This window comes from Danio rerio, chromosome 16 (assembly GCF_052040795.2).
Source record: "Danio rerio strain M-AB ecotype USA chromosome 16, GRCz13ab, whole genome shotgun sequence".
Classification (NCBI taxonomy): domain Eukaryota; kingdom Metazoa; phylum Chordata; class Actinopteri; order Cypriniformes; family Danionidae; genus Danio; species Danio rerio.
This window is the reverse complement of record NC_141036.1, coordinates 25,918,547-25,933,608: the sequence shown is the minus strand read 5'-3', so window position 1 is coordinate 25,933,608 and position 15,062 is coordinate 25,918,547. Positions and strand designations below refer to the sequence as shown.

General features: G+C 34.0%; 1 protein-coding gene and 1 long non-coding RNA gene across 2 annotated transcripts; both read left to right on the top strand.

Moving 5' to 3' along the window:
• Positions 1 to 6,805, top strand: si:dkey-247k7.2. The gene is given in 4 exon segments (NM_001386358.1): positions 1 to 59; positions 4,337 to 4,448; positions 4,554 to 4,681; positions 6,469 to 6,805. Coding segments are annotated over 3 exon segments (333 nt in total). The 5' UTR covers positions 1 to 59; positions 4,337 to 4,378; the 3' UTR covers positions 6,604 to 6,805.
• A 5,269-nt stretch (positions 6,806 to 12,074) lies between these two features.
• On the top strand, positions 12,075 to 14,343 carry LOC147840272 (uncharacterized). The gene is made up of 3 exons (XR_015511373.1): positions 12,075 to 12,543; positions 13,125 to 13,223; positions 13,575 to 14,343. It is a non-coding gene; the product is annotated as an uncharacterized LOC147840272 (long non-coding RNA).
• Positions 14,344 to 15,062: the final 719 nt, after the last annotated feature.

Sequence of the window (15,062 nt, the reverse complement as noted above, 5' to 3'; positions counted from 1 at the left end):
AAGATTTTCTCCTCTCCTCGATCAGAGCAGCTGTCAGTTTCTCTTCAGACTTCAAACAGGTAAGAACAGCTACACACATCCACTTTTTTCCAATCCACTTTAATCATGATGTTATTGCATATTTGATTTATATCATTTTTTATTAATCTAATATATAAGTTTGCAAATATGGAATGATGGTGTATTTATTACGGTTTAATAAAGTGTACGGTATGGCATAGGGCTGTGAGATATTTTTATTTTTAAATTTCAAAATTGTTTTGCTGCAATATACAGTTGAAGTCAAAATTATTAGCCCACCTGAATTATTCGTCCCCCTGTTTATTTTTTCCCCAATTTCTATTTAACGAAGAGCAGATTTTTTTTCAGCACATTTCAAAACATTGATTAAAAAAATAGTTTTTATAACAATTTTCTAATAACTGATTTATTTTATCTTTGCCATGATGAAAGTAAATAATATTTTACTAGATATATTTCAAGACACTTCTATACAGCTTAAAGTGCCATTTAAAGGCTTAACTAATTTAATTAGGTTAACTAGGCAGGTTAGGGTAATTAGGCAAGTTATTGTATAACGATAGTTTAATCTGTACAGAGTCGGAATAAAAAATAGCCTGAAGGGGCTAATAATTTTGACCTTAAAATAGTTCAGAAAAAATTAAAAACGGCTTTTATTCTAGCCGAAATAAAAATAATAATAAAATAATACTTTCTCCAAAAGAAAAAATATTATCAGACATACTCTGAAAATGTCTGTGCTCTGTTAAACATCATTTGGGAAATATTTAAAAAATAAATAAAAAAATCAAAGGGGGGCTAATAATTCTGACTAACTGTATATTGCAATATGAATTTAATTTCACCAGATGATTTGAATAGGTCTATTTGGAAAGAATTCATCAATTTAGATCGACTCGAGATGATCAAGTCTTTTTCTACGAAGTTCATCTGCCTTACAATAAATTACAATGTAAATATGACATAGCAAAAATAAAAGTAAAAATAAACAGTGCCTTGTGGTTTTCTGGGGAGTGTAACAGTATCCAAGAACAGAAATCGAGCAATCAATCAAATGTAAAAAATCATGGCCATTATTATATTGTATTCTTTAAAAAATAATATTTAATAATCTTTTAATCTTTAATAAATATTCTAATCCAGCGATATTGCAGATACACACATTGCGATATTGATGCTTAAACGGTATATTGTTCAGCCCAAATATGGCACTTTTTTTATATTTGCTATAATTCAGTGGCTGCAGTGCTGCTTTAAAAGATGTCATTCCAGACTACTTTAAGATTTAATGTGACTTTATTTCATCTTATACATTTGGCACAATTATTATAAAACACAAGGCATATGCAAGGCAAAATTCTAAGCCTTAATTTATAATTATTTTTATATTTGCCAATTGCTTTTTAATAGAGACAGAGCATTTTTCTATAGAACAACTAGTTTTAATTTAACTTATGACAGCACATAATATTTTAATCATTATTTGGTTGACTATACGCTAAGTTAGGCAAGTAACTGGATAAGAGTTGTTTGTGCTGTAGTCAAAAAAAAAGAAATCTAACAATAATCATAATACTGACCTTAAAATACTTTACTTTTTTACTATATACATAGTATATAGTCGAGCCCCGCTTGGGTCAGGTGGCATTTCTGTGTGGAGTTTGCATGTTCTCCCCATGTTTGCCTGGGTTTCCTCCAGGTGCTCCGGTTTCCCCCACAGTCCAAAGACATGTGCTACAGGTCAAATAAATAAACTTAGAGTGTGTGGGTGTTTCCCAGTGTTGGGTTGTGGCTGGAAAGGCATCCGCTGCGTAAAACATGCTGGATAATTTGTTGGTTTATTCCTCTGTAGCAACCCCTGATTAATAAAAGAACTAAGCTGAAAAGAAAATGAATGAATAAATATTATATATTACTGGTCAAAAGTTCGGGGTTAGAAGGATTTTTAAATGTTGCTCACCAAAGCTGCATTTATTAATCAAATATACAGTACAAATAGTAAAACTGTGATATTTATAATTGTAAATATTAATAACAAATTGTAATATTAATAATAATTATGATTACTACTATCATTAATATTTTTATTATTATTAATATAATAGTAATAAAAGCAAATGACTGGAGTAATATTTAAATTTGAAACTACACACCATAAGCAGTTATTTAGCAATTAAAATAAAAATGTAGCAGTTATTTTAACAAATATCTAACAATTTAACTTTTTTTTTTTTTTTTACATCTTATAAATGCCGTCTTGATAACACAATAATTTTCTTAAAAAAAAAAAAAAAAACTGACCCCAAACCTCTGACCAGTAGTGTTTATATTCCAGCCAAACTAAAAGAAAAAGCACTTTATCTGGTAGAAAAAAAAAAATATATATATATATATATATATATATATATATACTAGAAAATACAGTGAAAATTGTCTTTGCTGTGTTAAAGATCAATAATAAATATTGGATAAAGAATTACTGTTTCACATGACTGCTAATAATTTTGCATTCATGCAGGGGCGGACTTAACCAATTACAGATATGGCATTAAGATTCACAAATATGGCTAATTAACTTCACATTGGTGCAATTGAATGTATTTAATTTTACATCAAAAAGATAAAGGTTCCACTGAAAATACATGGTTTAACAAGCAGTTTATTTCAAACTAAAGATCTACAGAGAAAAATCTACAGAGAAAAAAAAAACAGCTATAGAGAAAGAGTGTTTTGAATTTCAATGCTAGGGCTCCATAATTGGTTAAACTGCTTCTGCCTTCAAGTGTATATGAACAACTTAATATCAACATACTGATATATGATACAGTTTTGATATATGATGAAAAATGTAGCCCCTCATATTAAATTTGTCAGTTTGCAACATGCATAATATTGAGAAAGAGAATCGGTCTTCATTCACTTTATTGCATCTCTTTCCAAATGCATTACAAACATAGTCTTTTCCACACAAAAATGCAAGCAAGCAAGAAAAAAACATTAGCAGAAAGAGCTTTTAAATTGTTGACTGCTTTTTACAGTAACATTGTGCACTGGATGTGTAATGTCATTGCAACTGGCCTTTGCTTTGAACAAAAGCTTGTAGAACTGGCCCGACTGCTTAATCCACATCAGTGAACATTGAAAAGAAATCACACCTCCACATTCTTTGCTAAATGATTGTATTACATTGATGGGAAGAAATATTGAGGAAGTAAACAAGTGTAAGTTGACATGTACTAGCAAAGTTTCTTACAGTCAATTAAATGTCTATTGAAGGAGAAGTATCAACAGATATTAAGAAGATACTGATACTCACATGGACCATCAAAATAAAGTGTTACCATACATTTTTATTAAGTTTATCTCTGTACTAGTAAACTGATTATTTTTTATGAAGTGCTTTTCTTGATAAATATTCCAAAACTATTCTTCTATGTAAATAGGGGACATCTGACGTTGTGTTTTTTATTTTTTTATTACAGAGGTAATATCAAATATTCCACATAGAACAAGGCTTATTTCTTTCATTTACTTCCTTAGTATTTGTGTTATTTGTGAAGAGTTTTCTCAGGCCTATAGCCAGGGAGATTCGGGTGGTTTGGAAGACTCACCCCTCACTAACAATGGTTCAGAATTTGTCTCAAACATGAGCTCATTTGTCCTATTTTGACTGCTATGCCATCATGGTGAAAATAACCCATCAAAAAAGCCTTAAGACCAAGCAGAATCCTCTGTTGGCTGTTGTGACTTCAGCTAATCAGTTCTGGCTAATGCTAAAATATTTTTCATGAGTCCAACGAAAAGCTGTGCAAGAAAACTACTGTATTGTTGAGAAAATATTTCAAAAGTAACTTTTATTCTGTATATATTTTTATATATTATTCTATTTATTTATATATATATATGTGTGTTTATTTACGTGTACATTTATATAATTTGCATTTTTTTTATTTTGTTTTATATTGTTTTCAACCATGCTATACTATACACACCTAACCAAGTCAATGTTGAAGAATTCTGTAATTACCCTTGTCGATTACCATGTTTACTAAAAACACAATGAAGTTTAATGCAAAAAAATACAGTATTTAAATCTCATAACTATATAGAAAATGAGGCGTATAAATGTAAAAAGGTCCACTTTTTGAGAAAAAAGAACCACCCCTTTCACCAGGCTAGCTACGGGCCTGATTCTCAATTATATCACAGAGCACTGTACTTTAATACGAGGACATTTAAAACAAACGTCTAATGACAACCACTGCTTTTAGATTTCTTTTTGAGTAAGTTCCTTTTGTTTGTTGTTTTTCTCCAGCTATTCGTCTAGCAGTTTCGTTTTTGTAAAATCTCTGCAACAATGGCGCAGTTTGTCCAGCTGGCGGCAGTGTTGAGTTTGTGTCTCCTAGCAGCGGTGGTGAACGCTCAGGGTGAGTGATCAATCACAGCTCACAGGTCACAGTTTTTTTTTGTTTTTTTTTTTTTGTGTCTTTTTCCTATTTGCTTTAATTTGATTCCCTTTCTTTACATAATAGATAATGGGCCTGTTCAGAATACTTATGGAGAGCAGGTCTGCACTCACTACACTGATTCTGGCAACATACTTCTGGACGGAACAAGGTTCTTTGACTTGATGAGGTTTGAGTTCGGAGGAGATATCCAGGTGTGATATATTCATTAAACAAATTCAAAAATCAGCAAAGAACTACTAGCCCCCCTTTAAATTTTTGTTTCTTTTATATATATATATATATATATATATATATATATATATATATATATATATATATATATATATATATATATATATATATATATATATATATATATATATATATATATATAAAAGAAAAAATATATATATATATATTTTTTTTTTCTCAAATGATCATAAGCAAGGAAATTTTGATAGTATGTCTGTTAATATTTTTTCTTTTGGACAAAGTCTTAATTGTTTTATTTTAGCTAGAATAAAAGCAGTTTAAAAAAAAGATTTTAAGGTCAAAATTATTAGCACCTTAAAGCTATATTTTTATTTCATAGTCAGAACAAACCATTATTATACAATGATTTGTCAAATTTCCCTAACCATTACCCTAACCTGCCTAGTTAACACAATTAAGTCTTTAAATTTAACTTTAAGCTGTATAGAAGTGTCTTGAAGAATATCTAGTAAATATTATTTACTGTCATCATGGCTAAGATAAAAATAAACTAGTTATTAGAAATGAGTTAATACCAACACATTTTTAAACATAATAGTTTGTTTACAAATGTGTTGAAAAAATGTGCTCTCTTTAAAACTTTGGGAAAAAAATAAACAGGGGCGCTAATAATTCTGACTTCAACTGCATGTGTAATAAATAATTAGCTTTTCTTGCACTTAAAAAAAATATCCCATGATTTGCTTCTTTTTTTACATAAGTGATTGCAAACAATTAAACGATAAAATGAGAATTGATATCAAATCACAATAAAATTTATGTCAATAACAATGATAAGCTCTGGACTTATTTACTCTATATTATAAGAACCAATTACACAGCAGAAATGTGCAACAATGGGAATCTAGAAGTGTGTTGATATTAGAAATACAATGAATTTCCGGCCGAGATATATTTATTAAAATAATATTTTAGTCACCAAGCTTATTTAGAAATTGAAAGATAATAAAATTAAATTCTAGCAAACTATTGCACAAATAAATTACAACCTACAAGATTTCAACTAAATTTTTATAATTTTTGCTTCTCTTGATTTTCCTCTTTTTTTTTTAATTTGTATTTAATATTTTTCTAGAATATATAAATTTGAGTGTTCTAGTTTTTAGACCATTATCGTGAGCTATTTTGTTAGATAAGCTCCAGATATGGCTTCAGTACTGACTAATCTGATGTATATGCACAAATATAATATTGTCTAGCTTCCTATTAAAAATATGAATTTAAAAGAGAGTTTTTGTGAGGGGTGGACTTATATATGCTGACCGCTGTATATTCAGAAGTTTATTGATGTTAATTTTCTGTTATATGTGTTCACATGTATAAATTACTCATGTAGCATTCTAGTGGGTTGTACATTCTATTGTTTTCATTAATGTTGGGGCACTGCATCTGGTAGACTGGTGCACTGAGCGAGTACTGTCACTCATGTCCATTAATTATATTGGCTCAAGCAATACATTACTACAACTAGGCATGAGAAATACAGACTTAAGACTTTAGGGCCTTGAAATAAACAAACAAACAAACAAACAAACAAATAAATAAATAAATAAATAAATAAATAAATAAATGAATGGAGGAATGGAGGAATGGATGGATGGTTGGATAGACAGATAAATAAAAAAATAAAAAAATATATAATTAAATAAAAATTATTAAAAGAAGTGTGTCATTATATTAATGATTAGTTCTACATTAGTTCTAACTCTCTCTCTTTCTACATTAGACTCTGACCCCAATGGTGACCCAGCAATGGATGCAAGATGCCGATACTGATCATGACAATCGCCTCAACTTTGTGGAGTGCTCCCTTGTCGTCCAGAGAGTGCATGAATCTGTCCACAGGCCTCCTCAGATATAAAGAAGTCATACCGACTGGCTAAAGTAGCTTGCACATGAAAAAACTCACACACACTTATATTGAATGCAAGCCCAGTGGCTTAACCTCATATAATCTCTTATACATATCCTATACATATATCACACTGTGATCTATAACTCAGAATAAAATTAAAGCAATGATCTGTATGAGAAATTACTGTCAAATAAACGATTTAAAATAACTTGATGTGGAATTATTATTTAATTTCTTACAACAAAGGTTTCGAAGTGATGCCATGTTTCAAAGAACATTTTTTTCACAGTTGAAAAAACCTTTTAATAATCTAAAGAACATTTTCAGCATGAAGAGTCACCTTTGCAGTTTTAACCTGCAATATAAACAGCTTCTCTACAGATTTGCACAGATCTTGCACTTACTTTTAGTACTACATTTCCTGCACTATTTCTATACTGTACTATACATTCTTTCATACTAACCTCCCTCATGTAAAATACAATAGTAATTTACAGAATACTATAGTATTTTGAACCATACCAAAGAGAATCACCAAGAGGCGACACTCTGTTGCTACTTGGGAAACAGCCACTAGATGCCGCAAGTGTCATGCGGTGGCCATTTTGGAATGAATATTCCAATGTGTTGTTTTCATGTGGTTCTAATGACTCATGAAATCAAGATGGAGGGCAGGAAGTAAAACAAAATACTGAATGGGAGACATTAATGAAAGTCCGTATTCATAGGATTTATACCATATTTCAAAGGAATATACAAATAAAAAATAACCACATATGCTGGACATGTGCTGTCTTATATCATGAAGAGGGACGATTTTTCTGCTGAAATAAAATATATTTGCCTGTCATCGAGGTAGATACTGTATAGTTATGTTGCATGAAAAAATGTAAATACCGTGTTTGGATGCATACTATAGCTAATTACTTGAATTAAACTGGTGTATATTTATTGTTGCTGTGGTACAATACAATGCTTCAGTTTTCTACACTATAATCACAATGCATCACAGTTTACACTAATGTTAAAGTATTTATTACAGTTGATCAGTTTACTAGTTACTAGTATTCTGTTGCATTCATTAACAAAGAGTTGTACACACAATTTTATGGGTATTGTAATACATAATCTAAACTATATGATAACAATAATATTAATTCCTCACATCTATATAGCGCTTTTCTGGGCACTCAAAGCGCACATTGAGGGGAATCTCCTCATCCTCCACCAGTATGCAGCATCCACTTGGATTAGGCGACAGCAGCCATACTGCACCAGACTGCAAACCAGCTGATTGGTGGAGAGGAGACAGAGTGATGAAGACAGTGATGATATGGGGATGGTCAGGAGGCCATGATGGACAGAGGCCATTGGGCAGATTTGGCCAGGATGCCAGGGTTAAACCCCTACTTGTTTTCCAAGGATATCCTGGGATTTTTAACGAGCACAGAGATTTGGGACCTCGGTTTAATGTCTCATCCGAAAGATAGAATGGTTCACTTGTATCGCTTGTTGCAAAAATGTTTTCAATTATTTTAGTAAATTCATGAATGAAAATATACAATTACAATCAGGAGATCAATATAGGAGAGATACAAGAGAGGGAAAATACAAGTGACATTAACAGCAGGTAATGTCACCTGTAAATAAACAGGGGAAAAATAAACAGGGGGGCTAATAATTCTGACTTCAACTGTAATAACAAAAATCGGACACATTTTTTGTTGTTGCACATACAAAAGGATTTAAGCAGTCAACTTCAATCAGAAAATGTGGAAAACAAAAATTCCTAACAAAATAAAAAAGATAAAGTCTTCAGATTCATGTGCAAAATCTATGTAATAATAAATAATTTATTTTAAACTTAAAGATAGGAGGAGTGTTTAAATAATAATGCAAGTCAAACCAAAACTTCACACATTCACACATACAAAATAAAAGTTTTACAGTTTCATCATCCTTACCACAAACTGGAGAACGACTCGGAATATCAACATATTTGTAAATAAATGAGATTTTTATTGCAGTATTTTAAAATGCCTTTATTTTTATTAGGAAGAAAGTATTTATAAGGCAACAACCAAGCTTTTCTCCAGTCTACATTATTAACTAATGCAACCCAACAGAATCTGCCTCACAGAACAATACGATGACTTTGCTGAGGAATTAAATGGATCTGTTCATTCATTCATTTCCTTTTCGATTTATTCCCTTTATTAATCAGGGGTCGCCACAGTGGAATGAACCGCCAACTTATCCAGAATGTTTTACTCAGCGGATGCCCTTCCAGCTGCAACCCATTACTGGGAAACATGCATACATTCTCATTTACACACACACACTCGTACACTACGGCCAGTTTAGTTGATCAATTCCCCTAAAGCGCATGTGATTGGACTGTGACCCAGCCGGGACTTGAATCAGTGACCTTCTTGCTGTGAGGTGATTGTGCTACCCACTGTGCCACCGTGATGCATAAATGATTATGTTTATTATTTTAATGTATTGTATATGACTATTGCCCAGATGCATTACACCAGTGGGGATATCTCTACGAACAGTATTATAATCTCTGAAGTGAGTAGGAAAGTCACGAACAGTCATAAAGCGTTCATAACACAGTAAGTTCCCCAAATCATCAAGTACAGAAAATAATCACTTGTAACAACAACTGCTGGCTGCTGGGATTGACGTCATTTTTGGAAGGCGCGTGCTGCTGGCTCTGACGTCACTCTCGGAACACGCGCGGGTTCTTTTAAACCGTCATTTCTCTGTCGGATTATCAAACTTACATTCCACTTTACTGCTGTTTACACTGTTTCCCAGCGCACGATGGCGAAGACGATTGCGAGAACTGTGAGGTCCATCGCGGCCCAGATAAACGAGTGCTGCTCCTACATCCACAGCAAATACCAGCAGCTGCAGGCCTTCCGCCGACAAGTCAAACGAAGGACCAGACCCAAGCACTGGGACTGGATAGAAGACTTCGAGCTCAAGCACGAGCTGCGCTTCCCCACCCGCGGTCCCCGGAGCCTGCTGAAGCTGCGGAACCTGCAGCACTTCCTGCGGGAAACCGAGCAGAACTGGTGGGACTTTCGGCCTCCGCGGGTGCCCGGGAGACTGCACCGCGTGTTGCGGATAAACCTCCGGGACCGGCCGATCAAAGCCCTGCTGAGCACCGAGCTTTTCCCTCCGAAGCCCGTAGACCGCACCGAGAGACACTACTGCCGGAAACTGCTGCTGATGGAGCGGCCGCTGGAGATCAGCTTACCGGCAGACATACTGGAGGAGATCCGTGCGCTGGAGCATCTGGAGGAGGAGCAGGGGCTACCGCCACACCTGCACTGCTTATCCGGTCAGGAGGACTATTATTCCGCGGATGAAGAGTGAACTTTAATAAAGCACACTGTAAAAAGTTCTTCAAGGGTGTTGTCCATAGGAATTAATTTTAAAAAGTATATTTCTTGCAATAAATTGATTACCTTTCCATTTTGAATTAATTTGTTTTACATAAGTAAAAATTGCGATTGTTTTTGTAACTTATTATTACCCATCAAAAAATTGTGTTTTACTGACCTTCAAAATAAATTGCTTCTACAAAACTCTATTTAAGTGTTTTTATCCAAAGTAAAACTTCACGACCCGCCCACATGACGCAGCACGCATGCAGAGCAACGACACCGTTGTTCATACCTGTACCGGACCAGTTTCGACGTTCTGTGGAGTTTTTGAGGGCTTTATACAACGTGCAACCAATGACTGTAAAAAATATGGACGACGCGACAGCCCCTTTTCCCATTGAACGCCTTGAGGGCAAAACACCTGCTTGACGGGCACAAACTGTCGCAAAAGACTGCTGAAATTGGAGCCGTGACATGCGCAGAAGGACTGTCTGATGGAGCCAGAGGAGGAGCCGCGAAAATGAGCGGAGTCGAGCTTCCAACCAAATGCTTTATGTAAAATCAACCACGCCCCCCGAACTTCTCAGCATGCGTTTGCTGTCATATCAACAAAAATGAATGTAATAACGTTAACAAATATGAGGGTTTTATATATTCAATCGCGCCAGCTCCGTACCGCAGCGCATAACCTACTCGCCGCGTCGCGGGTTGATTCCGGCTCGCATGCGGCAGCGCCGGCTCGCTCGGCCGCCGCATCTGGCTCGATTGACTCGGGCTGGAATCGGACAGTGAGTCCAGGCATCCGGAGTAGGTCCAGCAGATCAGTCAGTCTGAGCTCTGAGGGGTAAGTCTCCGGCAGGCGAAAATCTAGCCGGAACTACTGGCCCGAGTGTATTTTGCTATCGGGGTGGTTAGGCGTGTATCAGCAAACTAATAAAGCCCGAAAAAAGCCCTGATCTTAGCGAATAAACAGTGTTCCACCAGGATCATGTGTCAGAAACTATAGTTTACTGCTGAACTCATTTTGTCATGGTGAAATAACACAGAAATCGAATAATAACACTTCAGTCTTCTGCCGAAGCTCAGACGCGCTGCTTTGAGAAACTGTCAATCACAGCTGTCAATCACGATGACACACCCAGCATTTAATTACTGCTAAAAACAAACTTTTTACAAAAATGAAGATCTGCACCTATTTCAGCACAATAACCAGTGCCTTAATCGACCAGAACCATCTTTCGGGACATTTTATTGCAAGTGTAATAAATTTTGTTATTTGGGCTCAAGTCTCCTTCATTAACACGGAGGAGGCGGGCTTTATGACTTGTACTGCAGCCAGCCTCCAGGGGGCGATCTAACGGCCGAGACCTTCACTCAAACGCAGGCTTGCGGCACACTTGCGTGCAACACATGTAAGTAACTATTTACATTGCATAAAGTTAGGTTTTAGCCGACTGAACACGCATTTATTGCACTGTAAAATGTAAACAAGTCGCCTTTCATGACAGTAACGGTTGTTTGTCAGTTTTGCAAGCGCCATGCGGCCGAAAGTACGGAATTTAACATTAATCTTAAAACTACTATCGCAAACGTAGGATCGAAATATGTTAGATATATTGCCAGATTATGTTTCTACTTTGTTTTGTGTACTTTTACAAAAAACATTGTCATTTTGTTTGTCTAGTATAGCTTTGGTGAATGTGAATTATTCTGTCTCAAATCATTCGTCTTAAATGTTATGCCTCTTTCCGAATTAGCTAGCAGAACACCACTAGCATGGGCTATCTTACTCGTACATGTGTCAGTTATAAGTTAAGGCTAAGTTTGTAGTCACAAATGTATTTCCTGCTTGATTGAAAAAGATGAGGACATTATATTTTTACCACCTATCTCTGCAATGTATCATAAAAATTGTTAAAGGTTTAACTTTATCTTTTGATAATTTGTTTGAAATATTTTAATTTGCCTTAAATCATTTGTTCAATTTAAAAGATTAATTGTTTATTTGCATTGCAATATTATCAATGATCCTGATGTTTACCTAAGCTCTTCTTTTAATTTGTGTCGCTTTTTTAGAGAGATGTCACAAGCATAAATGACATGATGGCTAGGACATATAGCTGGGGGAGAATGGAAGTGGTTGTCCAGAGCTTAGATGTGCAAAAATTAAAGAAAGATGGCCTGCCCAGGTAAATGATTTATCAATGACATGCTGCTTGGCAAATAATGGTGAACAAAGATGTTTATGTGATGCTAGACACACTTTTTGCTGAACACATACTGAAAATTTTACCTCACATGTTTTATGGAGGATTTCATTACATAGGAATAAAAGGTTGCCAATTCTTTACACATTTGGTTCCAAATAACAGACAATTGATGTATTACAGATAAATGAAGAATTCCAATGGTGTACTGGTGTTCCACAAGAATCGGTTTTTATGTCCCAGCTGGACAAATACACTCCAAAACTTCTTGACCTGTTTAGTGCGAAGGGTGCAGCGACTGATGAAAACATCAATTGGAGTTATTGGAACTGATACAGGTAAGGCAAACATGGTAACAATGTGGCTGATGCATGTTTATGCAACAAGTACTTTATTTACTCATCTTGCCTAATAGGTAAATAGTGCAAAACAAAGTCATTCATTTTAAGGGTAAATATAAAAAAGGCGTGTGTGTGTGTCTCTGAGTCTGTGTATATGTATGTGCGTATGTGTGTATATATATATATATATATATATATATATATATATATATATATATATATATATATATATATATATATATATATATATATATATATATATATATATGTGTTATTTGTGTATATATGTATATGTGCGTGTCTGTGTGTGTGTATATATGTATGTATGTATGTATATGTATATATATATATATATATATATATATATATATAGATAGATAGATAGATAGATAGATAGATAGATAGATAGATAGATAGATAGATAGATAGATAGATAGATAGATAGATAGATAGATAGATAGATAGAGTTGAACTCTGTTGAATAGGTTGTACAGAACCACACTGATAATGACATTTTACGTTTGTAGTTATATTGCCTGCAATATTCAGTTTTTTCATTATTCACTTACCAACTATAGGATTCAAGTACCTCTGAGGTGAGGAAGAGAGATGTGGCTCTGAGATGCCTCATTGAATACACGGGAGAGAGTGGGCAAAAGCTGATCTCTGACTACTATGTAAGTATTGTTTAAAAAGCATAGTTTGACTTTTTTGGGAAAGGCACACATTCCTCAGATATCAATCTTATGTCTGACTGAATTATAGTACAAAGATGGAGCTCTGTCAAACATTCGAAACACGCCTACAAACACCTAAATGAATATGCAGGAACCAGGGTCCCAAGTTAACCTTTTGGACTTTTAGTTGCTTGTAGACTTGATTTAAAAAATAATGTCATTTTTAACTGCAGTTTCACAAAAGTAAAATCCTTGTTTTACATTATGCAAAAATCATAATCATCTGACAATATAACTGTCAGAATGGCTTTTTCAGTTTTGCCACTTATTGTTCTGTTTATTCTCATACAGGGAAAAACAGAGAGCAGTGTCTATGAAGACTTGAAAATGCGCAATATGCAGATATATGTCTGCCGTGTTCCAGATGTGGTGGGCATCATCATTGAGGGCATCCCTGTGCTTACTCGTCTTGGAAACCACGCCATGGCTATGAACTTGCAGTATCCACTACAACTTAGCAAAACATTTCAGGTGTTTCAAAGACATTTTGTGGGACTTGACACACTGCGTCCAAAGTCTTCCTCCTGATTCATGACACAAAAACTTCTGAGTTAGTTAATTAGTTGCCGCTCAGAGGTTCTGTTTCTTTGCTTCATCACTTTTGTTCAATGGACAGTTTGACTTGGAACAATGTGGTAGTCACGCACCGACTTCTTCAGTTTCTGGATAAGTCTGCAGCAAATATGGGCATTTGATTTGCTTTTGTATATATGGGGCAAAGTTTGTTTTGTTATGTCAAATGCTGAGATCAGATGCACTTTATTTTTTTATTTCAATGTTGTAGTACATCTGAAAATGTACTGTACTGTGCACTTAAGCTAGTCTGTTTATGTATATTGCTCAGGTCAAGATTCACTGTATTTTATTGTTAGTGTACAGATTGCATTTAAAGGTCTTCTATGCTGCGCTTAAAGATGAGGTTAGAAGTTTCTGTAATTTGTAATGTTAATGTTTACAACATTAACAATAAAATTGATTATAGAAACTTTTGATTATAAATTTATAATAAGTGCACCCAGTTGTTTATGTATGGCAAATGTTAGAGTAATAAACATTTGACAAATACCTCTCTTTCCTTATTAAAGTTGAATTAAAAAATAATTTGTATAAACTAAGAGTAATAGAGAAAATGATTTAATTAAAATCAAATAAATTCATTTTTTTATTTTAAATGTTACTTATTTTAATTAAGTATTATTTGATCAATATACTGATCTTTAACACTTTGGTTAAACTAAAAAATTTTGCTTTATATTGTAGACTCTACTTAATTTTTTTGCAAACGGTAAAATAATAATATTGATTTTTACCAAATCAAAATAACAAGTTCACTAAACTTACAAAAAGTAATTGGAAAATGTTGCCTTAATTTTTTTAAGTTTTATTTAAGTAACACTTTTTACAGTGCATTATACACTTTACTATGTGGTTCAAAAACAAGTTTATTATAAATTACTATATTTGTTCCCCCACACAGATATTTTACAGACATCACAAAATAACAGATGAAAGCATACAAAAGCGTGGACGCATAGTCTACAGTATTATTTATTTATTTTTGTAATGGGGAAAAACACACAATGATAACCGTCTAGTTTTGTCACAAGGGTTAAACTTAATTTTTGTTCAGTCGATGAACTTGCCATCAACAAACATTCACCACTGCTGCACATCTCGATGTTCACGATACAGTTGTTTATTCCACTAAAATGGCAGTCAAGACATGGATTATTGCAAAACAAAATAGATATTTCATAACAGCGGTTACATGGCAGGGTA